Below are 25,427 nucleotides of genomic sequence, written 5' to 3'. Positions count from 1 at the left end.
CTTGGCTTCCTGACCCCCGACGGCGCACCTCGAGAGCCCTGCTGGGCGATTGCACCAGGCAGGATATCGCTGCGCCCCTTGGCCAGCAGAGGCCGCCCGCGCTCCCGCCGTCCGGGCGGCTCCCCCTGCAGCCGCCGTCGCCTCTCTGCGCATGGCTGTCCCGGCGGCCGCCTGACCGCCGCCCACCTTCCCCCACGGCCGCGGTCTCACAGTCTTGTGGGAGCTTGCGGAAATCGTGGGCCCGACGGGGCGCGGTGGGCGGCGTGGACCCTGCAGGGCAGGTGGCGTGAGGTGTGGCGCGGGGCGGGCGGCGGGCGGCCCGGCCAGGGTCCTCGCGGGTCCTCGGCGGGCCCGGGGGAGGGCCCTCTTTGTGGCTGCAGTTGGCAAGATGGCGCCGGTGGGGGTGGAGAAGAAGCTGCTGCTGGGCCCGAACGGGCCCGCGGTGGCGGCCGCCGGCGACCTAACCAGTGAGGAGGAAGAGGGCCAGAGCCTATGGTAAGACCGCGAGGCGGCCGAGCTGAGCTGGCTGGGCCGGGGAGGGCGCGGCCGGGCGGGGAGCCGGCCGGACTGGGCTGGACCGTCGGACAGTCTTACGGGCCGTCGCGGGCAGAGCAGGTCCAGTCGGGTCCAGTCTAGCCCCGGGGCTGACCGCTCCGCTGTTGTCCCCACAGGTCCTCGATCCTGAGCGAGGTGTCCACCCGCGCTAGGTCCAAGCTGCCGTCCGGCAAGAACATCCTGGTCTTTGGTGAGCGCCGGAGGCGGGGCGTTGCCCGGGAAGCTGGGGTGGGCGAGGTGGGCGAGGTGGGCGCCCCTCTCACAGGTCCCAGCCTTTCTCTCACCTCCCGTCTGCCCGCGCGGCCTGCCTTGCCCGGGAGGGCTGGAGATCCTGGCTGCACAGCCGGAGCGTGGCCAAGTCCACTTGCCTGAGCTTGGGATATCTCTTTTGGAGAGTCGAGTGATGCTGGCATGGAGTTGCCGGCACATTCCTTAGTCACTTGCAGCAACATCAACCTTGCTTTAAATGCCTCTGATTTCCTGCCTTCATAGCCTCGAAGTTCACCAAATTGCTGGTGTAGGGACGGGGGAGAGAATATGAGAAGGTTCGGGGAAGGGGGTGGGGGAACGAGGTGACTTGGGGTCAGGGCTAGAGATGATACCGGGGCACTCCTTTATCTTCATGAGTAGTGTGGACAGTTGGACGACAGTAGGTCTTGGAGTCCTTACTAGGGACTTCGCTGCATTATTCCAGCCCTTACTACTGGGTTACCTGGGTCACGTCTGTTAGTGTGTCTGGTCTCCGTTCCTTCTACAAGTGAGGGGGTTTGGTCAGGTTCATTCATCCAGAGAACCCATTGATTGAGTGGTTCCTGTAGGCTGGGCACGGAGCAGCACAGACATCCTTCAGACTTTGCATGAGAACCTCGGGTTAATGAGAGACTAACGTGTTGGTAATTGTGCTACACCATATTGGCATAGCAAGATTATTGCGGGAGCATCACATTGTTTGATGTTTTGGGGTCAGGTGTTTTGAAGGATGTCAACATGCAGGGGAACAGAGGGTTAGTGTTTGCAGGAACACAGAGGTGACAGGAGGGTGTAGGGGGTTGAAAGCTGCCAGAAGCTCCTTGTGGAAGGTGATGGATGAAGTAAGTTGGGACAGATTTGGAAGACTGAAGAGTTGATGCTTTTTACTGGAGGCCTCTGACTTTCAAGGGTCTTTTGTTTCTCCTCCATCCTCATCCTCCTGGCGATCACTGTTAGGGTGGCTTTCTCAGTGTGTTTGAGAGAAGCTTATGGTTTTTAGGTGATGGTCACTACAGAAGGTAATAGAGGACCTTCAGAGATCTTCATTAAATGCAGCATCAAGGTCACCAGATCTGTGCTTTAGAAAGGGAATTCTGGGAGCAGAGTTGCTGGTGGCAAAAATGAGCAGGTACTGATGTCAGGCTGTCAAGTGTTCACCATGGCCCAGATGGAATGTGGAGTATCTGAATGGGGTAGTGGCATGGGGGATGGAGAAGGAGGCCTTTGATCTGTGGAATGCCTCTCCATTCTCATGTCCTGTAATTCCATATTATTAAATCCCAGGGGTGCTTAGTAATGTTTCTGGGTGGTGGTTTGTTTTAATGTTTAAGGTTTCTTTTTCGGGGGTGGGGGTGGTTGTTAGTTGGTGGGAGGGGAATGAGGAGGTGCTTGATAATTACTGAGACTCTGCCCATGAGTTCTGCTTAGGTCTGTAATTATTTTCACCGGTTTCCTAGCCTTCAGGATGGCTTATGAAAGAGAGGTACTAAAATCAGAAGTGAATAATAGCTTCTATTCTTCATGATGATGAGGCAGGATCAGACTTTTTTTTCTAGTTCAAAGTTCCTGGGCTTTAAGGTTAACTATATTTTATTTTGAAGATTTCTTGCTTTTCTTATAGTAAAAGTTTATTTTGTGAGAAACTGACTCCACCTTTACTTTCACTTCTTCAAATGTGTGTCTTATAAATTGTATATGTGCTGCTGAAGCGAGCACTGCATGTCTTACAAATTGTAGAGAGGGGCTGCCTTATTCCATGTAATAAAGGAATGACTGTGAAATAAGGATGACTGCAGTAGAATGTCATTTTAGATCTTAGAATTTGCCACCTTTATCACCATCCTCCTCAGCCACTCTTAAAGCAAAGCCTGCTCTGTTTATGATGAATGCAGGTGAGACCTCAGCAGCAGGCTTTGTGTGAAATTCTCAGTTGTCACTTGTGTAAGTGTCAAGACTCCCCATCCTTGCCTAGAATAAATGGCACACTTTGCCTTCTTATGTATATCATTTGTAGGTGAAGATGGCTCTGGGAAAACAACCCTCATGACTAAACTGCAAGGAGCTGAGCATGGCAAAAAAGGAAGAGGCCTAGAGTATCTCTACCTCAGCGTCCATGATGAGGACCGAGATGGTAAGTGAAATGTTGATCTGTGTTAAGGGGCTTATGCATGACTCAGACTCCATGGTTGTGGCTCCTGTAATGTGTCTGGTCAGTCTCAGTTTTCTGTTTAGTTCTAAGAGAGTTAGTCACAGGTGAACAGATGAAACATATGTCTTTTTTTTTTTTTTAAAGTTTATTTCTTTAAATAATCTCTGCCACCATCAAATTCACAGCCCCAAGATTAAGAGTCTCATGCTCGGGGTGCCTGGGTGGCTTAGTGGGTTAAAGCCTCTGCCTTCAGCTCAGGTCATGATCCCAGGGTCCTGGGATCGAGCCCCGCATCGGGTTCTCTGCTCAGAAGGGAGCCTGCTTCCTCCTCTCTCTCTCTCTGCCTACTTGTGATGTCTATCAAATAAATAAATAAAATCTTTAAAAAAAAAAAAAAAAAAAGAGTCTCGTGCTCTTCCGATTGAGATGGCCAGGCACCCCTACCCACTTTTCCTTTTTAGAGTATGTTAATAAAAATGAGGAATTGGGACCATTAACTATTGTTCCGGGTAGCCCCCAATTAAAAGGAGATATTGAAGGTAAAGTTTCAAATGCACATAAAGGTAGTAAAAAAGATATTCTTAAAAGCTTTGGGAAAAATAAAAGCATAAATGCTTTGGACCTTTCTATGAGAGAAATGCTTGGCAGACTGATTTGGGCACACTTACTTTACCATGTCCTACTGGAGAATTTGAAATTGGTATGATTCAGAGAATAACAGCTTAATAGATGTTCATAGTAGCATTTTTCTGAGTCTTTGTGGCAATGTAGAAATGCTAATTTCTTATGTAGAAATGCTAATTATATCAAGATGATATAAATATATATCATACCAAAGCATCAGATTAACCAATATTCACTTGCCTTTGAGTTGAAGAACCCATTAACATTTATTTCAGATTCTTTAAGGTTGCCTTAAGAATTTACTGGTCTCTGGCATTTTTAGGCCACCTACTTGCAGGTCTTTTTTTTTATTGGAGGAGTTGCCCTTACCAGTGGTTAGTTATACATCTTTCAGCAATAGTCTTTTTTATTGTTTGATGTGAGTGGGTTATAAATAATACATTTTTGCAGACCATCATACAGATAGAGAAAATGGTCTCTGGCTTATCCCTAGTTTGTGATGGGACATGATGTGTCAGAGAACCACTGCCTCCAGGGTTCTGGGCATTCGTTTAACATCACATGTGGTGTGTATGATCTCCATGTAAGTGAGTGATTATGTGTAGTGGGCAGTGGGAAGAGAAGCTAAAGAAAGGAACCATGCCTGGTGAGGGGTAGGCATTAAAATCAGTGGGCTTCAGGTACAGAGCAGTATCTTTGAAGACATCCACAGAACCCAAACCAAAACCACTGTCTAAAATTTATTAGAATTTTGAAAGTTTAGTTAGATGTAGATAGCTTATACTGTTGAAATAGTCATGAATATAACATTTTGAACAGCATTTGTTTTAATGAATCAGTTAACACAAAAAAGGATAGCTAACAGAACATGGGTTTTTAGAGTGTATTTTGGAGTTTGTTGGGAAAGAAAATAGTGAAATGATACTGGTTGTAGGAGTTCTCACTCAAGGCACGTTTCTGAAAAAATATTTCTCAAAAATGATACCTAAAAACTTTTTAAAATAGGTTATCATTATGGAGACTTATCTTCTGTGGTTTGATCATCCAGGTATAATTTTGGAATCATGTTCTTCATTAAATATCAGTAGTTGCACATTTGTGTGTATGTTTAACTTTTTATTATGGAAAAACCTTTAAAAATAGGTACAACATAGACTTAGGATCATGAAACCCAGTGTATGTGTTATTTGCCTTGAACAGTTACCTTAAACAGTTCTGTAGCAATTTTATTTCAACTATACTCTAACTTGCTTCTCCTTTCACTCCACACTGGATTATGTTGAAGCAAATTTTAGACATTGTATCATTTTGTTTATAAATACTTCCATATGTATGGTAAAAATAGGGACTTTTTTTTTTTTAGATTTTTTTATTCATTTGAGAGAGAGAGAGAGAATGTGAGAGCACAAGCAGGGACCCTGGGATCATGACCTGAGCCAAAGGCAGAAGCTTAACGGACTGAGCCACCCAGATGCCCCTAAAAGATGAGGATTTTTAAAAACATAGCTATATTTTTCTTATACCAAAAATAACTAATTCCTTAATATCACCAGGCATCCAATAATTCATACCTCAGTTTTTATATGTAATAATTTTATCTTGGCATTTAAACACAAAGATCCTGTCTCTTTGGCACCGTTTGTAGTATGTGAACTCCCTGTTTAGTGTGCATGACAAGAAGAGCTTGTTTAACCGCAGGCTGTTCGGCACAGCTTACTGCTCCATAGATTTGCTGATAGCTGAGAATGGATTACATAGACTGTGGTGCAGTTGACCAATGAACATTTTTGCTTTTATATGTATCTTTTGATTCTTATTGAGAGCTAAAATGCCCTTCACTCTTTATTCCTCAGACATTGCTAGAATCTCTTTAGATGTGGATATAACATATTATTGTAGTTAAAAAATTTTTAAAGTGTAGATAGTTCAACAGGCCTCTTGACCAAGGGTTACTGCTCACTGAGCACTTGGGCTGTTTTCCAATTAGGATTTCTTTTTGGAGGGCGCCTGGGTGGCTCAGTGGGTTAAAGCCTCTGCCTTCGGCTCGGGTCATAATCCCAGGGTCCCAGCATCGGGCTCTCTTCTCCGTGGGGGGCCTGCTTCTCTCTTTGCCTGCCTCTCTGCCTACTTGGGATCTTTCTCTCTCAAATGAATAAATAAAATCTTAAAAAAAAAAAAAAAAGATTTCTTTTTGGTTTTGTCTGGAATTCTGTGGCTGTCACCTTCAAGTTTTTTTTTTTTTTCTTTTTCAAGATTTTATTTATTTATTTGACAGCACGCACAAGCAGCAGAGCAGGGGGAGAGTAGAGGGAGAGAAAAAAGCAGACCCCACTAAGCTGGGAGCATGATGCACTGATGCAGGGCTCAATCCCAGGACCCCAAGATCATGACCTCAGGCAATTGCTTAACTGACTGAACCACCCAGGTGCTCCTCAAGTTCTTAATGTGGGTTTTTTCCAGCTGTGCTGATGGTTTTTGTCAGGTAATAACTTAACTTTACCTACTTTTTTCAGATCACACACGCTGCAATGTGTGGATTCTGGATGGAGACCTATACCACAAAGGCTTGCTGAAGTTTGCAGTTTCCGCTGAATCCTTGCCGGAGACCTTGGTCATTTTTGTCGCAGACATGTCTAGGCCTTGGACCGTGATGGAATCTCTACAGAAATGGGCTAGTGTTTTACGTGAGCACATTGATAAAATGAAAATTCCACCAGAAGAAATGAGGGAACTGGAACGGAAGTGTAAGTACAATAGGATTTTCGTAATTGGAAAATTAACTAGTGTCTATGGGTGGTTCAAGCCACCTTCCTTTTCAGTGTCAAGAGGTTACAAAGCTTCGGTTATGGAGTATGTGGTTTTGTTAGCGCCATTTATTTCAGAATTGCTTTTGTACATTCAGTAGTCAAAAAGTATTTAAAGTAGTCTTATTCTCAAGCATCACAGTTGAAGAAAGAACAAATCCATATTCCTTGTTCTTCATTGGTTCTCTTTTAAAATAAGGGTTCTTTCCTTGCCTCTCAAATTTGAGTCAGTTCTGTGGGTCTTTTCATTTATCTGTTACTCTGGCTGCTGAGTTAGCATCAGTGGCTGTGGAGACTTAACGTGGGATCTGCAGCTTGAGTCCATTGCCCTGGGATTCCATTGAGGCCCCATGGACTCTCTTACTGTCAGGCTTAAAGGAAGCCCTACAAAAGACAAATCTTTCAGCTTTTACCTTAGTTCATCTTGAGATTCAGCAAGTATGATCTTAGTTAGAAATAGGAAGGTCATTTTTTTGTCATTAAAATGAAAGGCTATTTTGAGACTAAGACACCCAAGTCCTTTTGACAATAGGGAACTTTCAAATTAAATGAAGTTTGTTTTGTTTTGTTTTGTTTTTCCTTACTGTGATTCAGAAGCTTATTTTTCCTTTCCCTTGATTCTGTGCACTTACATCAGCTTCTGTCCACTTGCCAGGGAAATGGGAGGGGCAGGGGCTGGGGCTGTGGCCGTGTGCAGCAGCAGTAGTCTTGGCCAGGGCAGTCTGGGCTCAGCCTGGCTCTTTGCCACAGGATGACATCATTCCCTTTAGTGAATTAATAAGGGCTTCTAGAGCATGGCACACAGGATCTTCACACTTACTGGCGGAAGGGTTCAGAAATTTTTATGTGCTTTCTAAATCAGCTCTCTGGCTGTGTGTCTTCCTATCATGAATTCCCCTTGTTCTTGTCCCACACTAGCTAAAATGGGAGTTTAACATCTAAATCTTTGGTTTGCTGTATGCATGTGTGTTTCCTAGGTCACCCGCATGTGTTCTACAGCAGTTGTTACGCACGCAACTTAGCTCATCTGTCTTCAACCACTGACCTTTCTAGATAATACCTCTTTTTCCCCTGGAATAGAGACCTTAAAGACAACTTCTTAGAATAGTTCTGAGGCTGAAGAGCTCTTTGTCTTTCACTGCCCTTTTAGCATCTTACCAGATTAATGGGTTAATACCCTGAAGATTTCAGTCTCTGAGTCTGTTTTCTTAGTGTTACAACCTTGTGAATACTTTTGAAACAAAAAAGTAAACTCAAGCCAAGCATATTGTTCTTTTCCAGATAGGAAAAGTGTCTTGTCTTGTGCTGGGTCTATTCTAGGCAGCAGAGATGCACACAGCAGACAAGATGCCTGCTCCTGGGAGCTTGTAGCCCCATGAACTATTAAATTTATTTTGTGCTTAGTCATTGATGTCTGTCACTTAGGATTAGTTTCAGCTGCTTGTGACATAAAACCCAAAATAACAGGGGTTTAAACAAGACAAGTTGATTTCTCTGTCCTATAAATGAAATCCAGAGGTAAGCAGTTGCGGCCTGGAAAGCAGCTCTGGGGACGCAGGTCAGAGATGCTGGCTCCTTCTCCTTATTGCTTTGTCATCTCTAGGGTGTGGTTCTCTTCCTCTGGACAACTAGAGCTGTAGCCTTCACATCCGTGTTCCAGACAGCACATGGAGGAAGAGGAAAAAGGGGCTGAAGGGTGCGTGTCTATCGTCTTCCTAAGGAGGCTGGGAAATGTAGTTCTGAATGGCCATATGTTCTGGTGTTTCAAGGTTGGGTTTGGTTATAAGGAAGAAGGGAAGAGAGGACACAGGCTGGCAACTAGCGATTACTGGAACCACATCCATGCCTCCTGACTCTGCTTATCCTTCTGAAGGCCTCTGTTGTTTTCACCGCCCTTCCTCTGAGATGTTTGGATGGTAATCATGCCTTTGTGCTGCATGTTGAAGGAGTGCCTTTGTTAGTGCTGGCTTTAGGTTACATTTTCATAAAGCAGTCAGCCATCTTGCTCATCAGATTCCTGCTTTGCAGATCAGTTGGACTCTAGGTTTTGTATTGAACGAGTAAAGGGCTGCACCCAGCCTAGTTCCAATCCAACACCAGTCTCCAGTCTGCTGAGTGTGGAATGCTGCTCCATGCCATTCCTTCAGGTTTGGTTCCCCAGCAGCCCTGAGTCTATGGCATCTGTTTGACTGGCGGTGATGGGGGAGGGCAGAACAACCCCAGAGCTGCTAGAAGGTGGTGCTTGTGTAGGTTAGTCTTTCCTGCTTTATGTCTGGGACTTCCCTTGCTTATCAAATAGAGAAAAAAGATTAGGTGCTCTCTGTGGGATGTTTTCAGAATTGTGGAACCAGTGGGTGATCAATGAGGTAGGAGGGAAAAGATGAGAGAGAGAGAGGCAACAGCTAGGGTAGAGCACTCTGATCTCCTTCCCCTTCCCACTCCCATGAAATGCTAAAGGGGGACCCCCAGGTAGACTGTAAATACTGGCCATCCCATCATTGGCGAGAAATTGTACTGTGGCATGTGTGTACCCTAAGGGAAATGCACATTTTATTACCTGAATTACATGGTCAGTATGTTTTTATCCTCCTTTTTCACCAACCTCTATGTTATGGACACTTACATTGCCTTCTAGAACTTAACTTTCTAGAATGCTGAGTTATTAAAAACATGTGTGTTTCCTACAGTTGCTGGATAGCCATAGTTAAGTCAGTCTAACCCCGGGCTTCCCAACTATTTTTACATCCTGGCATATGTAAAATACAGCAGTTCATGCAGGGCACTGGGTGTCGGATTTTCCTGGAGCTCACCATTGGAGCTGCCCTAGCCCTGCCTCATTTCCCATAGCCACTTAGCTGACCTGTAACTTGCTCTAGGCTCTGCCATGCTCACTCTCTTGGAATTCCTGGTTGAGTGCCTTATGTGATGTTGGGCAGTCATAGGTATTACCCAGACTTAAGGCATTTTATTTTCTATTGATCTGAAGATTTGTTAAAATGCAGGGGGGGCATCTGGGTGGCTCAGTGGGTTAAAGGCTCTACCTTCAGCTCAGGTCATGATCCCGGGATCCTGGAATCAAGCCCCGCATTGGGCTCTGCTCGGCGGGGAGTCTGCTTCCCACCCCACCACCCCTGCCTGCTGTTCTGCCTGCTTGTGATCTCTGTCAAATAAATAAATACGATCTTTTTATTTATTTGTTTGTTTAATTTTTTAAAGATTTTACTTATTTATTTGATGGAGAGAGATCACAAGTAGGCAGAGAGGCAGGCAAAGAGAGAAAGGAAGCAAGCTCCCTGCGGAGCAGAGAGACCGATTCGGGACTTGACCCCAGGACCCTGAGATCATGACCTCAGCTGAAGGCAGAGGCTTAACCCACTGAGCCACCCAGGTGCCCAAATTCAGTCTTCTAAAAAAAAATGCTTTCAGGGAGAAAATTTGAGAACCTTTGATTTCTTCAAAATCCTTCAACAGTCATGCTAAGTGCGTCAGAAAACCCTTCAATGGTCTTTTTTTCGAAATATAGTAAAGATCTCTTGACTGTTTATATTGACAATGAAATTATATGAATGAGCTTAATGAGGAGAAATTGTGGGACACCTGAGTGACTTAGTTGGCTAAGCGGTTGCCTTCGGATCAGGGAAGGGATGATCCCCGAGGTTCCTGGGTTTGAGTCAGGCTCCTTGCTCAGCAGGGAGCCTGCTTCTCCCTTTGCCTGCACTGCTCCTTCTGCTTGTATGCATGTGTGCTCTCTCTCTCTCTGACAAATAAAATCTTAAAAGCTTCTTTCCCTCTCCATCTCCCTTTGCCTCTGCCTCCCTTAAAAAATGTTTGAAACAGGCATCTGGGTGGCTCAGTGGGTGAAAGCCTCTGCCTTCAGCTCAGGTCATGATCCAAGGGTCCTGGGATTGAGCCCTCTCTGCTTGGCAAGGAGCCTGCTTCCTCCCCTCTCTCTGCCTGGCTCTCTGCCTGGCTCTCTGCCTACTTGTGATCTTTGTCTGTCAAATAGATAAATAAAATCTTTAAAAAATATATTTAAAAAAATGTTTGAAACCTGTTCTGTGGATGAAAGTAGTATGTATACCTCTCTTTAGGTTCTCTTTAATCCATTTATTTGCATTTTTTTAATGAGCATGTTGTGGATGAGACTAAAAGGCATTTTGGTCCTTTTGTCCCATTGGGTATAGAGGGTATAGAGCTTCATATTTGCTCTTCTAGCTCAAAGTAGCTCTAAGTATCATATCCTTGTTTTCTGGCCTGAGATGTAAGCCTTGAAGTACCCATGAAAAGCTGTGGTCTGTGAGCTTTGTGTTCACTTAGCTTCATCAGGGCCATGGACCATTCTCAGCCTGAAGGCGCTCCTGTGGGATTGCACTCTTGGCCTGAAGTAGTGACTGCCTGTGCCAAGAAGTGGACGTTATACTGCTGACTCCTTCATGTGTTAGGCGGGAACTGGTTGTTCAGCATTGCACAGTGACTCAGGATCTTCGAAAGATGAGACTGAGTCCACAAGAGTGAGGGTGATGAAGAGATGTGGATGGGCTGGCCAAGTCCGGCCTCACTCGTTAGTGCAGACATGTGTCAGCTGAGTGGAAACAGCATGTTCTTGTGGAATTCAGATGGTTTTACTAGTCTCATTTTTAAAAAAATATTAGATATTAAGAAATGTGGCTTTTTTTTCATAATAGAAGATATTAAGAGCTTAGAAATTTTTAAAACCTATTCAAGGGGCACCCGCCTGGTTCAGTTGGTAGAGCATGCAACTCTTGATGTCGTGGTTGACTTTGATCCCCACATTGGGTGTAGAGATTACTTAAAAATAAAATATTTTAAAAAAGAGTAGGTAAAAAAATTAAATCCTATTTAAGAGTTGAATAATTTTTTAATTTTTATTATTTCAAGATGTCCAGGAGTATGTCTTTGCTGCTCTGAAGTTACAGTGGTCAGACTGAATGTGTCAGAATTGGGATTTTGCATCACTACCTCCAAGTCCCGAATACCGCAGTAGAGCAGAGTTGGGAAGTGTGTCATGACTCTTTATGTTTTGTGCTTTTTTTTTTTACTGCCTTTTTTGGTTTTCTAAAACTGGTATATGTGTTTATTTGTGTGTGATTTTCTTTTCCATTTTTCATCTGTAGTTGTGAAAGATTTTCAAGACTATGTTGAGCCTGAAGAAGGTTGTCAAGGTTCCCCACAGAGAAGAGGACCTTTGACGTCAGGTCCTGATGAAGAAAATGTTGCCTTGCCTCTTGGTGACAATATGCTGACTCATAACCTGGGAATCCCAGTGTTGGTGGTATGCACAAAGGTATGTGCCAGGGAGTTGTAAATCTGGCTGGGTTTGGCCAGTGTACAGTCACCGTCTGAAAGAAACTAAGGAGCTTAGCTTGTGTGTCTTCCTAAGGGAGAATTGTACTAATTCGGGATTCATTAAGATACATTGAATAGGTCAGGCTGGAGAATATTGTCATTTAGTGTTGTTGCTGGAAACATGACATGATTCAGTTTGTTCATAGTTTGAGTTAATCTCTCCATGAAGCACTGTCTACTTTATTGAGTGATTCAAACTTAAAACTAAAAGCAGCTTTCTTAAGGCTCTGTGAACCGGTTGGTCTAGCCCAAGTTGATGGTAAAAAATAATAATAAGAGCAGAATTCTGTAGGGTTTTGGTCTCATAAAATCTGTTGGATTTTAGATGATTTTCAGAAAGGAACATAACACTCAATAGAAAAAGAAGGAAGGGAATGCAAAGTTACAATTTCTTCTACCCTATAGAATGATGACTTTTTAGTCATCATTGAATGAAAAGTTCAGTCAGAGAGAAATAAAGTTGTTTTGGGTTTTTGGACACCTCACTTGCTCAGTCGGAAGACTCTGGGGCTCTTGATTTCAGGTTGTGAGTTTGAGCCCCACATTGCATGTAGAGATTATTTAAATAAATAAATAGACTTAAAACACACACAGCATTTTGGGTTTCAAAAGTACTTTTTCTCAGTCACAAAGTGTGCCATTTGCAGTATATTCTGTGAAACAGGAGTCCTATGGAGTGTGCAGTGCACAGCCAAGTCCCACGGCCTGCTTCCTCATGTGACTGTGTTTAATTCTTAGAACAACTCTGAGGTGATCAGACTGTTCGGTCCCCACTTTACAGCTCTGGAAACTGTGGTCCAGGGTGAAAAAAATTCCCAGTTGTTTTTGACTCTTGTCTAATTAATACTTAGACCTTTGGCTATGGCTTTATTTTTTGGAACTATGAAACTTTAAAGATGATGCTATTCCCATCTCAGCGGAGAGAGAAGCAAAAAGATGACTCCTTTCTCTTTCTGCCATCCCTGCAGTGTGATGCGGTGAGTGTCCTGGAGAAGGAGCATGATTACAGGGACGAGCACTTTGACTTCATCCAGTCACACCTACGGAGGTTCTGCCTCCAGTGTATCCTTGGAACGCTGTGTCAGGGCATCAGAGCACAGACTCCCCGCTCTGTGCCAAGCCAGGCTGTTGTCCAGACAGGGCATCTTCAGAAAGCTCAAGTACATCCTGAATTCAGAACAAGTCTTCTGCCATGGCGAAATTATGTACATCTTTTTACTAATTTTGTATTTTACTGCATCGGAATTTGAGATGTGCTAATTTGTGTCCTTCATCAATTTTTTTTTATTGCTGTACATTTAATAAGGCTTTCATAGTAAAAAGAAAGCTGATATGGGTAGTCTTACTACCAAACTACTTTTGTCATATCTTGGAAATCTTTATAAACTTTGCTTTTTTGCAGAAAAAGTAAATTACCCAACACAATATTGGTTTCGATGCCACACAGGTTTTCCCATGTTTGTTGTGTGCTGTCTTGGAGAGAGATAGTGTGTCAGCAGTCTTTTTGAGTCTTACTTCTATAAAAATACAATAGCAGTTGGTGCTATGGACCCGTGCTCTGGAATATGGGGAGGAGGGATAGGTCCCTACCATTTCCTCTGGGCCTTTTATCTTGTCCAGTTCAGTGAAGGGTGCTGCTACATGTTAGGCACCCATGTCTTTGATGTGCTTAATGATAAATCGGATCCCGTGTGCACATCTGTCTAGGAACGAGTCTGTGTACCTTGGATATGCTGAGGTTGTTTTTCTGGGCTAACCTCAGAGCCATTAACTTGACTGCTTAGGCATCAGCCTGATGGATCAAAAGGTAGCAGTCTGTGTGTTAAATGAAGTGCATGGTCTGCCAGCCTTGACATGCTCTATGCATTTGACATGTTCATCTGTTATAATTACTGCTTTAATTTTAAAAAGTTTTAATGCTTTCTAGTGATCCTGTGTTAATCAAAAACTGATTCACCTGTGAGTAGTACTTTGAGGATTATGCTTGCATATATTTGCCATTATCTTTTTGCAATGAATTTGTTTTCCTTAAGCAGATTGATTAGATGGAGCAGCATTGATTTACACATCAGTGAAGGAGGAGAAAAACCTCGACTTATTGTATAAGTACATTGTTCATAAAACGTATGGCTTCCACTTTATCACACCTGCCTTAGTTGTGGAAAAGGATGCAGTTTTTATGTGAGTTCTATATAGGTTATTTCAAATCCTTTTTTGTTTTAAATGCTTCTTTTTATAGTACATTTACCCTTCGCATTTTATCCTTCCAAGTGAGGTTCCTTCTGTTTCTGTTGTACACAGCCAGCTTTCTGCTGCCTTGGGGTGAAGTGCTTGGGCTGGACCTCACAGGGAATAGATACGCCCAACTCCTCTCCAGATGACTTGCCCATTCTGCCTCTACTCTGAGGGAAGTAGGTGAAGTGAGACCAGGGGTGCTGCCTTTCTTCATTGAGAGCAAGGTGCCAAAACTTAAGCTAGCCATTTTTGCCACTTGGTGTCAGCTCTGATAGAATACTGGCTGGAAGAGGGAGTTGAAGTGTAGGGAACTGGGCTGAGAGCCTGATCTCTTCTATTGAAGTATTTGATTTCTTTGCCATAGGCTGGGAAGATTGCGAGCACCTTCACTGGTGAACCTAGTTGGCATGGACTTCAGCTATACTGAATATTTACTGGGTTTTTAGCACTTCATATATTAGGAGCTACTGGGGCTGATGGTCTTGGGCAGAGATTTGGATACCTGTTTGCTCCAGTTAGTATCTTTCTGTCCCTGGAGAATGATGAGCATTTTGGATGCATGAGTGAATGTTGAAGCTATATGGCCTCCGAGAGGACTTGTGCTAGTAGATTGGTGTTTTAAGCTTAAATATTGGGCGCCTGGGTGGCTCAGTGGGTTAAGCCGCTGCCTTCGGCTCAGGTCATGATCTCAGGGTCCTGGGATCGAGTCCCACATCGGGCTCTCTGCTCAGCAGGGAGCCTGCTTCCTCCTCTCTCTCTGCCTGCCTCTCTGCCTACTTGTGATCTCTGTCTGTCAAATAAATAAAAAAAAAAAAAAAAAAAAAAATCTAAAAAAAAAAAAAAAAAAAAAAAAAAAAGCTTAAATATTCTCTTGACTTGGAAATTACAGTTCTTAAGGAACTACTGATCACTTCCTAGATGCCCAGGTTCTATGCTAAGGATGCTGAAATTAACAAGATGTTGTCCCTGCACACATGACTAGAGGGCAGGGGTGGGGCAGTACGGGGTAGTGGAGGCGGTGTGGCAGGGAGGGCAGAGGGGTGATGGCGGAAGGCTGAGTGTGTGCGCCTAGCAGGCCAGAAGGAGTGGAGGGGCAGGAGGGACAGTTTCTGAGAAGGCTGAAGATGTGAAAGCCAAGAGCTGTGGGGACTGAATAGGGTTGCTTCCTGGACATTCAGGGAGAGCCCGATTCAGTCTGCTTACGGATGGCGAAGCTAGAGCCCAAGATGGATTTTAGAGAATTGTTGTCCAGAGCAGTCAGGAAGGCAAAAAAGACACAAGCTCAGTGAGTTGTATGTGGGTGCCCAAATCACTTGGGATCCTGAGGAACAGGAAGCCCAGGAAGATGGATTGGGGACTGGGGCTGTTGTGGAGAGGAGAAGCATCTCACAGCTTCCAAAGGCCGCCTGGGTCCTCGTGGCATCTTGATCACACCTTGTCCCTTTGTGTCTTTGATCCTGTTGGGAGTTTAGCTGTTTGGAAGCTGGCAAGTCAGGGTGGAGCTGAGAACGCAGTCTGGTCACAGAGCTGTGAAGCTGGGGTTATGTGGGGAAAGGGAGTCCTGCAAGAACAGTCAGGTGCCATTTTGTGCAGCTTGTAGAGTTCAAAAGTATGTTGTGTAGGGCTTTCTGCAGTTGCTCTTTCAGGAGAGCCTGGTGGAAGGCAGCTATGCCCACCACTATACCACCAACGCTGCACCAGGAGAGCCTGGTGGGAATGTAAGCTCCTGCAGCGTAACTTAATGGAACCTGGGTGCCATCCTGCTTAGCGAAATCATTCAGGGCAGCACCCATGTAGGAGCCTCAAGGACTGCTTGTGTCCCTTTGCTTTGGGGCCCAGGTGAGTGTAGGTGCCTTCGTGCCCTCCTTTGCTCTGTATCTTCCCACACCAGGAACATTAATGAAGCAGTCCATAAGAAAAAACGGAAGAGTTCTCAGAGAGAGCTCCTCTGCACTGAAGCCCAAGACAAACAGTTTCATCCTGAGCTCTGTCCTCTGTGCTGTTCTTTGTATCCTCCACTGTCGGAGTAAGGCCCCATTGTGTCCTTGCTCTTCTGGGTGGAGCCGCGTGAAAGCTCTGAGCACTTCCTGTGGGTCAGCACGTGTAGTTCATCAGCTCTCATTTTGGCTCCTTGGATATTGGGCCCATGAGCTCAGTCTGGAGTAGGACCTGCGATGTCAAGCTGATGGGTTATGCTGGCACTAAATGTTGACTTGTCTGCCACAAGCTACAAGCCAGCCCCAGCAACTACAGATCAGATCTTGTGGAAAAGGCTCTCATCTGAGAGCCCTCTCTAACCCGGAATGTGCTCTAAAGTCTAAAGTGCTGTGAGACAGTCCCAGGAGAACCAAATCAATTCCCATTTCCTTGCTTTTAGACCTGCAGGTTGGGACAATGAAAAGAAAATAGCAATTTTACATGAAAATTTCACAACTGTGAAGCCAGAAGATGCATATGAAGATTTTATTGTGAAACCACCTGTGAGAAAGGTACCCATGTCAGTCACTTTTGGGATGTAAGGTTTGTGTTTTATTGGAGGTTTCTTTGTTTGTTTGTTTTGTGAGACAAGAAACCTATAAGGAAAATATGTTTTGCATATTGAACCACTTTCAGGAGAAGAAAAAAGTAATCCAAGGGCCTTAAAAAAAAAAAAAAAGTCAGCTCAAGTCTGGTGTTAAGTGAATGGCTCCAGGTGGTGGGGCATGAGTGATGGAGTGCCCACATGGAGTTGGGCTGAAGTTTCCCACTAAGTCCTGACAGTCCACCACTGCCTCTGGATAACTGTTAGGAGATCCTTGTGCTTCTCTGACCTGCAGGGTTAGGGTTAGGCCCTGGCCCTGATCAGGGATGTGTTTAGAACCTGCCAGACTTAAATACGTCAGTTGGCCACATGCCAAGGCTGGTCTTGGAACAGAGTTGTTTCCAGACTAGGAAAAACAGAATGGTGCATTTGCAGCAGAGACTCTCCCCAGGATTGTCCCATGTTGAAACCCGAGCCCAGGATTCTTCTTTCATTGAGAATTTTGATAGTAGTTTGGGTGTTCTTGCCCTGTGACCACAAATGAGTATGTCACTTTACTTCACAGCTAGTCCATGACAAAGAGTTGGCAGCGGAGGATGAGCAGGTGTTCCTAATGAAACAACAGGTAAGAAGAATCCGGGAGGCCAGAGCAGAGACCTTCTCGTGAGTGAAATACCAGCCCCCTGGGGTGAGGCTGAGGCCATCACAAAGAGCTTGCAGCATTAACGGGCTTGTAACCAGGTCTCCTTGTTCCCTCCCATTTCTAGCATTGGTACAGAGTAGGGGTTAGACTGTTTGCCTCAGGTGATCCACTGCCTGCTTGCAGATTCTCAGCGGTGTGAGGTTTAGTATCATTTTAAGTAACCTTTCTGTCTGGAAACTAGGTTTCCTGACATAATACCTCCTGTATTGACAGTTTACCAAGTGCCTTGACCTCACTTCCATTTTTTTACATTGCTCCACACAGCCTTGTGCATGAAGGCAGGAGAGCTGACATATCCATTTTTTAGGTGAAGAGAGTAACTTCCCCAAGCTGAAAGTTGGAATGGAAACCCAGTCTCACCTTTCTGTTTTACTAGCAGTATTGTTAGACCTGTCTCTTAGCCGTCTCACGGGTCCACCTGATGGTGCAGGCAGCTCAGCGGGCTGGGGTGTTGATGGTTCTTTTGCCAACCGGTCCCTTCTTCTGTGCCCTCCTTGCTTCCTTAGCTCCAGAACTGGTTACTTGGATTATTTTTTTCAGTATATACCAAATTGCTGAATTTAAACTTTCTGCATGCATAATATAAAATCTATGGCTTGGTTGTTCATGGCGCCCTCTAGTGGAACACTGGAAAGTAAGTGTTTCTGCAGAGTGCTCTGGAAGTGTTTCTTCAGTGCACTCTGCAGGCCTTGGTTAATGGCCAATATGTCCCTCTCTTTGCAGTCACTCCTTGCCAAGCAGCCAGCCACGCCTACGAGAGCCTCTGTGAGTACCTTAAACTAAACAGGGTCAAGGCTCAGTGTTGTAGGTGTCTTCAAACTTCATGCCATTATTTCTTTTTTTTTTTTTTTTTCATGCCATTATTTCTAAGAGCCTGTGTTTGTGTGGGTTTTTGTATTTTCAAGGGAATTTGGTTTCTCTGAAGGCTCAGGGCCAGGAACATAATAAGGACTCAGGAAATGTCTGATGAAGGAATATAGCTCAGGGAAATAGAGGAGCAGGCTTTATTACCTTGATCTTGATATCTCTTCTCTAAGGAGAAACTAAAGTCTAGAAAGAGACTGAGCTGGAACAAACTCCCAGTCCTGCCACCTGTCTCCCTAGACTGAAAAACATCCTGCAGAGAATGTCTTCATTTTTGAAATATTTATTTCCTGTTATTTTTATGCCTTTGTGTAACTTGGGCTGGTTTTGGACTTAGGAATCCCCTGCAAGAGGACCCTCTGGCTCCCCAAGAACTCAGGGCCGGGGAGGGCCAGCCAGTGTACCTAGCGCCTCCCCAGGCACATCAGTAAAGAAGCCGGACCCCAACATCAAAAGTATGTATCCTGTCTCTGGAGAGTGCTTAGTCTTAGGCCTGAGCCCTGAAGGGCTTCGGTGGCTGGGTTTCAAAGGTGGACACTCATGACAGCTGGGCTGTTCACTTCTCCCAAGAAGGGGCTGCTTTCCCCTTTTTCTTGCTCAAAGGGAGGGGGCTCACAGTTGACAGGGACCAAGGTCTGTCCCTTTGTTGGAATCAGTGACCTCTGCATCTAAGACCCCAGTTAGGCCATGCGGGTTCCTTCAGAGAGAAACACAACATAAGAAGTCATTTTGGGGGGCATCTAGGTGACTCAGTGGGTTAAAGCCTCTACCTTCGGCTCAGGTCACGATCCCAGAGTCCTGGGATCGAGCCTCGCATCGGGCTCTCTGCTCAGCAGGGAGCCTGCTTCCTCTTCTCTCTCTCTGCCTGCTTGTGATCTCTGTCTGTCAAATAAATAAGCAAAATCTTTTAAAAAAAAAAAGTCATTTTTTGGGGCACCTGGGTGGCTCAGTGGGTTAAGCCTCTGTCTTCAGTTTAGGTCATGATCTCAGGGTGGTGGGATCGAGTCCCGCGTCAGGACTCTACTCAGCAGAGAGCCTGCTTCTCCCTCTCTCTCTGGCTGCCTCTCTGCCTACTTGGGATTTCTCTCTCTGTCAAATAAATAAATAAGATCTTTAAAAAAGGAGCTTATAAAATTTTGAAAAACACTGCCTCGTAGATGGGGAGATGAGGTGGAGCATGAGTTATATTATGTCCCTAAACAGATAGAAAATGTAAACAGGTTTGCACTTAATCACGCTAACAGTGGCTGTATATAAGGAGTGAGAGTGAATGAATGTACTTAGTGTATAGGGAAGATGATAGCCACAAATGGATAATTCCAAGCTGAAAACTAGTTTTGTGGTGGTGTTGGGTCGTCCAATGGCGTGATGCTCTTTTTTTAATGTTTCCATAGATAATGCCGCAAGTGAAGGTGTGTTGGCCAGCTTCTTCAACAGCCTGCTGAGTAAAAAAACAGGTTCTCCTGGCAGTCCTGGTGCTAGTGGTGTGCAGAGCACAGCTAAGAAGTCAGGTACCGAAGGGCCCTTGGAGATCTCTGATCCTTGTGGTTGACCAGCACTGGATGTGGGGGTGGGGGCGCGAGTGGACAGGAGCATCTGCCTTCACCTGACATGCAGATCCTCCGTGTTCTGAGCAGCCAAGCAAGTAAACTCCTCCGTACCTTAAACGGAGCAGGACACTTTACAGTAGGATTACCTTACTAGCTTGCAGGTTTCCTTGGCACACTTAGGGTAGAATTTATGTACATTGGGTTCTCAGGAACTGACTGTTGGGTGAATTGAGGTACATTCTAAACTGTACATGTGACTGGTGTCCAAGCTATTCATGGGAGGTCATGGGAGGATATTTTATTTATGATATTTAGTATTCTATGATGCTTTATAAAGATTTTTGTTCACTGTGCCTAGTCTTGCCATGAGCTGGAGCCTGTGACCCCTCCCTGTCTCCCTGGAGGGTCGTCCCTTCCTCCTCCATGAAGCTCCCCACTTGTCACACATACTCCTGTCTGTGGCAGCCCACCCTCCTGTCCTTCCTTGTGGGCCGTAGGGCAAGTCTTTGTCTTGGAGGCCTCTGAAACAGAAGAGCCAAGTTCCTTGAGAATTACCCACTTTGCCAGGAAGCTTGAGACCATAAGGTTTTTGCTTTTACTTTTCCGTTGACCATAAGAAATGTTAATACAGTATTTTCCCTAATTGGTGTTTTCAGATGAGAGGAGGTCCACAGGAGATCACTCCATGCTTAGGTCAGCCAGACCTTCAGGGACTCCTCGGTTCTTAATCTCAGTTGGGTCTGGTAGCCCAGGCTGCAGGCTGGTATCCCCTGATAGGAGATAAGGGTCATTTCCAGGCCTCAGTTAGCATTTGATAACAAAAGAATATGAGGACCGACTTTGTGCAGTATTGAAATGTCTGGCTTTAGTCTTATATTCTTACTGAAACATGGTGTTTCCGGACTACCCGTGTGAGTTAGAGTGTTGTAATTAAAAACAAAACCTAAACACCTGTTCTGAGGCACAGAAAGTAGTTTTTGGTATACCAGAAACTCACATACCGCCTCTAAGAAGGAGGTGATGACAGTGTATGGGGTTGGAGTTGGGTAGTAAGAGTGTTTTCAGAAAGGCCCTTATATTTGGCACAAAGGCATCCCTAGGCAGGGGGCAGTTATGTATCCAGGGGAACTCAGACCTGTGATGTTTGGAATTGAGAAGGGTTGAATTAGCGGATCTCCTTATAATCATTGCACTGAAAAAAGACTTGGTTTTATTCTTACTGAGGTTGGTATCGCCACAAATGATTACAGAAGTCTGTAATTTTAAATGTTCCTTTTAGGAAAATAATTTCCCCCGTCACTGCTGACTTTTTTTTTTTTTTTTTTTTAAGGACAAAAGACTGTGTTGACAAATGTTCAGGAAGAACTGGATAGAATGACTCGAAAACCAGACTCCATGGTAACAAACTCTTCAACAGAAAATGAAGCCTGATCCTCCTTAAAAAGTGCATATGTAAAATGACCAAATAACTATGTATATTGATCTGCTAAGACAAGGATTTTTCTGATATGGCACATGCTATCAGTTTTTTGGGGCAGGGGAGATGAACTTAAAAAATACTTCATTGACTCGTCCGAGTATGAAATGCACATTTAGGAAGGTTACGTGTCAGACCCCTTTGTTAAGGATAACCCTTGGACTCTCAGGCATGCGGCTCTCCCGTGGGAAGCAAGTGCAGCTGGGCTTCTTGTGGAAGGGAAGGTAGATGAGAGGAAGAAGGCCTGCTTTCTTTCAGGGTGGAGCAAATGAGACCAGGAAATCATTGATCAGAGGGTGCTTAGTCTGACCAGTTGCGTGTTAGCAAATTCACTTGTTCTTGGGAAGCAGATTAAGTAGCAGCAAGTCCAGGAAAGAGAAAGGCTGAAAGGAGGAATGAGAGAAGTGATGGTGGGGAAGCCGAATGTTGAAGGAGATGAGGAAGGCAGAGATGAGCAGTGTGAGTAAATACTGTGTGGTCAGTAGAAAGTCGAGTAATCATTTTTAAGGCTTAAAATCAGAAACATTTCCAGGCTAAACACTAAGAAAAATGGAAATTAGACTTGTTCTGAATGCATCTTTAACTTACAACAGATGTGTAGAGTGTGGGGGTGCCTGAGTCAGGTGGAGTTGACACGGGTGGGGAAGATGGCGGCTGCCTCACAGTCACGTGTGTGGCCCAGGCCATGTCTTGTGGGACGTGCTGGGCTCCACGGGTTTGCATCAGGGCAGACAGTCACTGTGGGGTGTGTTTAAAGTCAGCAGTTACAAAATTAGTTTACTTTGAATTGTTTTCTAAATAGCTCCTGCTTTGTTTTTTAAATTAAAATAAATTTTTTTATACTACCACAGGCTGGCCTACTAATAGAGAATGGGTAACCAACCTCTCATTTTACCATAATGCAATGTGCTACACAAAGTTTGAGGGAGGTTTGTAATGTAATTGCACTCTGAATTGGCTTGCACCAATCCCTGCCTTACGGTCTGTGGAAACCTTCATGGAGTTCCATTGATGCAAAAGGGTCTTGTCCTAGCTCTCTGGTCTGATTAGTGCTATCAGATGGACAAATAAGTGTGAATGTTTTATATTGAAAATGGAAATGATACATTTCTCTTGTTTGTGTTTTTCATAAAGTGTAGCTTTTTTTTTTTTTTTCCCCTTATGGAAATAAGTGTTTCAGTGTTTCCATTTAGGGCAAATTTCATACACATCGTCATGTCATACCACCATTCTGGAAATGATTTCTGTGGATTTGAAATGGCACTTTCAATTTTATACGTGACAGAACATTTGAATGCAAACACTACCATTAATATAATGTATAAAACATTTGTTGTCAAACCAAGGGAAAAAAACCACAGTTCACTTATGTGGAGTTTACTTTTTTTTATATGAATGTTTGTTGTACTGTGTCTGAGCATAACTTCCCTAATGTCATTACTTTTACATACCACATTTGACTGACCACTAATGTAGTACTGGGCATAACTTAATATCCTGTGTTATATAACAAGAAAAGACTCTAAGACTGTCTTGAATTGCTTTTTTTGTAAAGGTCTGAACACTGTTAAGGAGAAAGCTGAGTATTTAGTTGCCTTTCCGACAAACAGAAACATGTTCCTTGTGCCAGTTTTATTGTTAAAAATACACTTTTTCACCCCTTTTTAAATTCAGTTTTTGTTTTTAAATGTATTGTGGCTTCCGATTACTAGATCGTCCAGATAATGACGGTAAACTGACTGTATAAGGATAGCTGTGGTGTAGTGACCAGTAAATACAGCTGTGGCCGCACTGATGATGGGTCCCTGAACCCCTCTCTCCACAGCAGCTGGGGTGGGGGTGGGGGCAAATGAGTGACCTCAGAAACAAGAAAGAATTATTGGAAAGGCACATGCCCTCAGGGCATACAGTATGATTTCAAATTGTAATGCAAAATTTTCTTAAAAAAAATTTTTTTTTGTCATTTAAACTGAAAAGCACTTTTGTGTCAATATAAAATGATGAAATGCTAAGACACCTGTCTTGTGAGGGAAGGTTTCTTGGAGATCACTTTTAGTTTCTCATGACAAGTGGATGCTCCTAGTAACAAGACACTGGTGCGTGTAATTTCATGTGCTCAGTGGTTGCCAAAGTCTACCAACTTTGGGGAGCTGCAGGGTTCTTTTGGGGGGGAGGTGGGGAGATATTTTTTGTTATTTCGGGGTTTTCAAGCAGTGGAACCAAAGGCCGAACAGTAAACAGCCTTTACTTTTTAAAGTAAAACTCATTTTATTTGCAGAATACACTTGTATGGTAGACTGTTAAAGACAATTTTATGACTATTTATATATATTATAGTGGTTACATCTGCTGTTTGTCTTTAAAATGGAAAAATCAAAGAAATAAGCCCAACCTTGAAGATGTGGCCATAAGGGCCATGAATTGGTCTTTCCTAAAAATGCAACGGGTATGCTGCTAGAATTATTTAATTTTGTTTGCACTTTTTTTTTTTTTTTTTTTTTGGATTGGCATTTTAAAATCATTATTTAAACTGAAGACTTTGTTGTTTTTTATTAGTTTAACAAAGTTGAAAGTGACTGCTCTGTACATCATGACCTTAACAATGTTGATGCTGTAAGTGAAAGTTCACTGTCATCTCTATACTAAGTTTATTGGTGTTTTTAACTTAAAATTAGGACTACAGATTATTCCCCCACCAGCCTTAGTCCAGGGGTGTGGCTCTAGCCGGATGCAGTTATGCAGTCATGTGGAACCTTGCTTTCTAGTGCTGGAAGAGAAGATGTCTCTAATTACTGGCTTCAATAAACACGAATCCAGACTGCTTACAACTTTTGGTGGCTTTCTTTATGGTAAATCATCTCACTGGAGATAAAAGTTGAATTGTCTGCTAATCATATGGCCTGTCTACCATGTAGCAAAAAATGTATACCTCTTTCACTAAAACTGAACAGAAATTCTGTTAAAGAAGAAACATCTTGAAGCCATATTTTGAAGTATGTGGAGTTCTAAGCTGGGTACAGTACAGGAGGGTTTGTGAGTTATCCAACATATTTTCTTGCCTCTTAGATAACTTTTTTATCAATTGAATTGGGCTACTTTTACTTAAACTAATTTAGAAGCTTCAGGCTTCATAGAGGAATTTTGAACAACTATACTGTAATTTTTTTTATCAATTTAAATGGGGAACAGTAAAATACGTTCAAGAAAATCATATTTGTTGTATTAGAGATACCTAGTTTCTGTTTATTACATTTAAGCATGTTAAATTTTTGTTCTCTAAAGCTGACTTATAATATACATTTCCTCTTGATTTCTTATTTTGAAAAATTATAGTATATGTGCTGCCAAAGCGAGCACTCTTATTTTGAAAAATTATAAACCTACAGAAAAGTTGAAGGTATATTGTATATTGAATGCTGATGTTGTTTTTTTTTTATCATAGAGTCACCAGTTTTTAACATTTTGAAACATTTGGTTTTTCTCCCTCCACTTCTCTCTCTCTCTCTCTCTCTCTGTCACGTGCATACACAGATGCATGCGCTCTTACACTTTTCCCTCCCTAAGTCATTTAAAGTAAATTTTAAATGTCAGGGCATTTTACCCATAAATATATTTGCTAAGTCCAGGTCAGTTGTCTTATAGAAAATCCCACATTATGGATTTGTCTTTTTGTTTCCTCATGATTCAATTCAGGTTAAATGTTTTTTGCAAGGATGCTACATAAGTGAGGTTTGTATGTTCTAGGACATCGCATCAGGTTGTCCTGTGTTGGTGATGTTGGGTTTGATTTTTTGGTTAAGGTGGTGTCTCCTAGATCTCTCCAGAAAACTGTGGGTGGTACCATTGAGTATCTTGGTCTTCAGCCACCTTTTTTTTTTTTTTTTTTAAGATTTTATTTATTTGAGAGAGAGCATGAGAGGGGAGAAGGTCAGAGGGAGCAGACTCCCCATGGAGCAGGGAGCCCGATGCAGGACTCGATTCCAGGACTCTGGGATCATGACCTGAGCTGAGGGCAGTCGCTTAACCAACTGAGCCACCCAGGCACCCTTCAGCCACCTTTTACACATTGGTTGTAGCATCCACTGATGATCCTTGCCTAAATCAGTTATCTCATTAGGAGTCTTAAATCAAGTACTGGTTTAAATCTTAAAGTCTTAAAATTTAAAGTCTTAAATCAAGTACTGCTGTATTCTTATCCCATCATTCCTCCTGCATTTATTAGCTGGCATTCATATATAAAGAGTTTTTTTGTCTTCCCTCTCCTTTTTTGGGTGGTTGTTTTCACTGTGAATTTTGTAATTCAGACTGTTATAATCCAATAACTCATTC

At 43.5% G+C, this 25,427-nt stretch overlaps 1 protein-coding gene across 2 annotated transcripts; it reads left to right on the top strand.

The window, feature by feature from the left end:
* The first annotated feature begins 170 nt into the window (after positions 1-170).
* On the top strand, positions 171-23,926 carry DYNC1LI2 (dynein cytoplasmic 1 light intermediate chain 2). 2 transcript variants are annotated; one of them, XM_059383719.1, is made up of 13 exons: positions 172-495; positions 672-745; positions 2,819-2,935; positions 6,091-6,321; positions 11,517-11,686; positions 12,717-12,810; positions 13,794-13,929; positions 16,361-16,472; positions 17,070-17,129; positions 17,931-17,972; positions 18,409-18,526; positions 19,466-19,582; positions 20,952-23,926. In XM_059383719.1, exons 1-13 carry the CDS (start codon positions 389-391, stop codon positions 21,050-21,052), a joined length of 1,479 nt encoding a protein of 492 aa, XP_059239702.1. In that variant the 5' UTR covers positions 172-388; the 3' UTR covers positions 21,053-23,926. The 2 variants fall into 2 exon arrangements, with proteins under 2 accessions (XP_059239703.1, XP_059239702.1); XM_059383720.1 differs by lacking the exon at positions 17,931-17,972 and having other exon boundaries at positions 171-495.
* Positions 23,927-25,427: the final 1,501 nt, after the last annotated feature.

The sequence above is a fragment of the Mustela nigripes genome, chromosome 17 (assembly GCF_022355385.1).
Source record: "Mustela nigripes isolate SB6536 chromosome 17, MUSNIG.SB6536, whole genome shotgun sequence".
Lineage (NCBI taxonomy): Eukaryota > Metazoa > Chordata > Mammalia > Carnivora > Mustelidae > Mustela > Mustela nigripes.
This window is presented reverse-complemented; position numbering and strand designations above follow the sequence as displayed.

Coding starts and splice junctions, on each gene's coding strand:
- DYNC1LI2 (XM_059383719.1), top strand. CDS start 389: ATGGCGCCGGTGGGGGTGGAGAAGAAGCTGCTGCTGGGCCCGAACGGG. Junction 746..2,818: donor CAAGAACATCCTGGTCTTTG/GTGAGCGCCGGA, acceptor TATCATTTGTAG/GTGAAGATGGCTCTGGGAAA. Junction 17,973..18,408: donor CCACGCCTACGAGAGCCTCT/GTGAGTACCTTA, acceptor TTTTGGACTTAG/GAATCCCCTGCAAGAGGACC.